This window comes from Notothenia coriiceps, unplaced genomic scaffold, assembly GCF_000735185.1.
Source record: "Notothenia coriiceps isolate Sejong01 unplaced genomic scaffold, NC01 NC01_scaffold00023585, whole genome shotgun sequence".
NCBI lineage: Eukaryota > Metazoa > Chordata > Actinopteri > Perciformes > Nototheniidae > Notothenia > Notothenia coriiceps.
In genome coordinates, this window is record NW_011356286.1 from 1 (window position 1) to 3,670 (window position 3,670).

Genomic DNA, 3,670 nt, shown 5'->3' on the forward strand with positions numbered 1-3,670 from the left:
GCTAACAGACACATTTCCACCACTCATGGACCACACCCACCTTTTCTTTGAAAAACTGGGTGACATACTGTCGCCCTTTAGTCCCTCTCTCTTGTCTTTCTCTCCTTTCTTTTCTCTTTTGAAAGCCTGACTTTGTTAGTCGTTGAGACATGGTTCACATGTAAGTACTAGCATCCCTGCTCACATGCTCTCACTCTCTGCTAGAAAGTGCTGGCGTTGCTGCACCGCGTTTGGAGGCAGGACCAAACCATTACATGTAAATAGAGGGGGGTGTTCAGAGACTTTGGATAATTAACTTTTGGAAGAAAATAAGTTAAATGAATTGTACGTTTAGTGAGTACATTATCAATATAACGTTATATTAATGTTAATTCTTGATGAAAGGTTACTTAAACATTTTTTTCTTAATGTTCTAAAATTGTTTGGGCCCCCGTGGTGTGGGGGGGTGCCACTCCCAGCCACCCCCCAGCTCCGCCACTGGTCATAGAGCCAAAACATTTCAAGTGCTACTCAACTGGATTTAGATAAGCCAGTCCTTTGTTAGTATATAAGTGCTTTGATAGTAATTGTATTGCTCGAAGTGGAGTCAATACATTCATATAGCTCTCTTCTGTAGCAAGACAATTGGCTAGTGCCGTAATTGATTCACAGTACAAGTAATAGTGCAAGTAATAGTAGTGATGGGATTTAAAACCAACCTCACATTTGATATACTTACACTTATTAAAACAGAATGTAATGACTGTTCTGTGCAGGTGGAGGGGGAGGTGGAGGTGGTCGGGGTCGTGAGACTGACGGAGATTCGTAAACCCTTCGTACCAAGCAACGACGTGAAGAGGAACCAATGGCACTACCGCGACCTGGAGGCCATGGGCGGGGTCACCGGGGCCGAGCCCGTCTTCATCGATGCATCCTTCGGTAAGAACTACTAAGACCAGGATGCACTTTGACTCAATTAGATTATATTAAATATACGGGTGGTTATTAACTTGGACGTTATTATACCACAGAATAGAGATTTTTTAAACCTGATTGCTTAAATAAATGTAAATATTCATTTATCATGCAGAGACCACTATACCTGGTGGACCAATAGGAGGACAGACCAGAATTACACTGAGGAACGAACACATGCAGTACATAGTAACATGGTAGGTCCTAAATCCTGTCTCTAAAGCTACTGTACTGTAAATAATCCTGTTTACTGAGTTTGGTCTATTTCTCCTCTTAGGTACGGCTTGTGTGCAGCGACCTCCTACATGTGGTTTGCAAAGTTCATCAAGAAACTGTGATTAAATGCAGTGATTGCAAAGCACATTTCTGATGTACTTGATGTGTACTGTGTCAGCTGAAGCCCACTGCATAGACTCGCTGATGGATTTGTAAATAGTTGTGTATTATTCTCCTGAAACAATAAATTCAAATCTAAGTCATCTCTTGCATTCTTCATGTTAACAACTTGTTTTCATTAACTGATGGAGACACTCAAAGTTTAATATTCCTTAAAATAGAACACATTTTCTGCAGTAGTTTTAAAGTTAACAGGAGAGATATTCACAAATCCAACGACAATTAGGAAACAGCTGGTAGCCTCACATTCAACAGGACATCTTAGATCAGTGGTTCTCAACTGGTCAGGCCTCGGGACCCACTTTTTCCTTTGTCAATAGATCACGACCCGAAATGTCGAACCACTCAAATCTATTCAACAAAAATTGTGCTGTAATATATACGCTTTTCGGCATACAATATTAATTAAAGTGAAATACAGTGCATCCCTTATATCCCTTCACAGAACTAAAGTATGTTTAAAAAAAGGTTTAATGAGATGATGGAATCAAAGCTGAACAATATAAAAAAAGCACACATGCTGAAAACCCATCCCCAGAAGGGGGGTCTGGGGGGATTCTCCCCTGGAGATTTTTAGAAATACTAAGATATAAACTACACATTCTGGAACACTCTGAGAAGAAAATAAATAAATCTATTACTACCCGACATATTAATAATATTGATGTCATTGTTTGTTTGTCACTTTGTTCTGACAGCTTGCTGCTCCTCACAGAGAGAAGAGCAAAGGGGAGGTAGTCCGTGTGACTCACTTTAAATTGTGGGTAAGGGTAGATAGCTCCCATTGTTCTGTGACCTGTCAATCATCAAACCGAGGGTCATATTTCATGATGTGTTCATTTGTATCTGAAGTTGTACCCATGGATGTATAAAGAGTAGTTCTACCGCAAAGTTATTCTCCGTGGGGACTTCCGGCAACAATCTTGATTCTGATTGGCCAGAAGACTGAAAAACCTTCAGCAAAGATGTTTCATTGAGAAGATGATCACTACGTTACAGACGTTTTCAAAACCGTTTATGGTCTCCGGTACTTCCAGTCCAACGCCTACTGCATGCACAGCGTTAGAAAATCGGGCCTTTAAAAAAAAAAAAAAGATTTAAATTTTTTTTTTTATTCACTCACATCTGCGACCCACCAGTTGAGAACCACTGTCTTAGAGGACATGTTTTTAAGACATAGGATTTCATGCAGTATGGAATTTAAGTCATGTCATTTCTAGGTATGAAAAAATATACTGTTATAAAGATTATTCCTGGTGTTTAGAAAACATGTATTCAGAATTGTAATATATCATACAAGCAGTGTTTATATCCCTTCTGTTAGAGTAAGGATTAAAGTATGACATTATTTTAATCAACTTTACAATTTGATATGCAATACATTTACTTTACACTCCTAATTGCAGCTAAATCTAAACAGTACTTTCCCAACATTCACAAAAATTAATTTAGGGAAGCACTTTGATTCCAAAATACTGAATATTCAAATGACAGACACGTTATCTTTTATTTCAAAACAATTGAACTAATGCTGTCAAAATTATCGCGTTAACGGCGGTAATTAATTTTTGGAATGAATTGTGTTAAAATATTTAATGCATTTAACGCATGCGCAGAATGGCCCGCCCCATACATCCCACCAGTGGGAGCGCCAGGGTATGGCTGGGGTAGGCTACAGCCATACCAAGAAATGGCTTAGCCCCACCATGAAAAATGGTGTTAAACTAAGCCAAATAAAGTCCGCCAACTCGCGGAGTAAATTGCACAGACAGCGGTAAGATTGATTTCAGTAGCCACTTGTCTGGAAATACCGAAGACCAGAAACGTTTTTGAAAACTTTTGTCGCGTAGTGATCGACTTCTCAATAAAACATCTTTGATCATGTCTTCTGGCCAATCAGAATCAAGATAACGGCGTGGTGTTGTTGCAGGAAGTCCCGACGGAGAATACTTTTGCTGTCTATATACATCGATACAACATTACGTGTTGATAGAAATCAACACGTAATGAAATAAGACCCCACGGTTTGATGATTGATAGGTGTGTGGGCTGTCTTTCATTTTGACACACAGAACAATGGGGGCTATCCACCCTTATCCAAATGTAAATTAGCCTAATTCACACAGCCTCTTCCCTCTTCTCTCTGTGAGAGGAGCAGCAGGTTCAGCTTTCAGAACAAAGTAACAAAAAACAATGGCATTCATTTCTTTGAATGTGTCGTGTAGTAATAGATTTATTTATTTTTCTTCTCAAGATGTACCAGAATGTGTATTTTATGTTAGTATTTCTAAGCCACTGAACAAAGCACTCGAGAAGTCAT

At 39.1% G+C, this 3,670-nt stretch overlaps 1 protein-coding gene across 1 annotated transcript; it reads left to right on the forward strand.

The window, feature by feature from the left end:
* Window positions 1-632: 632 nt before the first annotated feature.
* On the forward strand, window positions 633-1,433 carry LOC104954622 (surfeit locus protein 1-like). Its single transcript, XM_010781782.1, has 3 exons — window positions 633-918; window positions 1,070-1,151; window positions 1,232-1,433. Exons 1-3 carry the CDS (start codon window positions 681-683, stop codon window positions 1,290-1,292), a joined length of 381 nt encoding a protein of 126 aa, XP_010780084.1. The 5' UTR covers window positions 633-680; the 3' UTR covers window positions 1,293-1,433.
* Window positions 1,434-3,670: the final 2,237 nt, after the last annotated feature.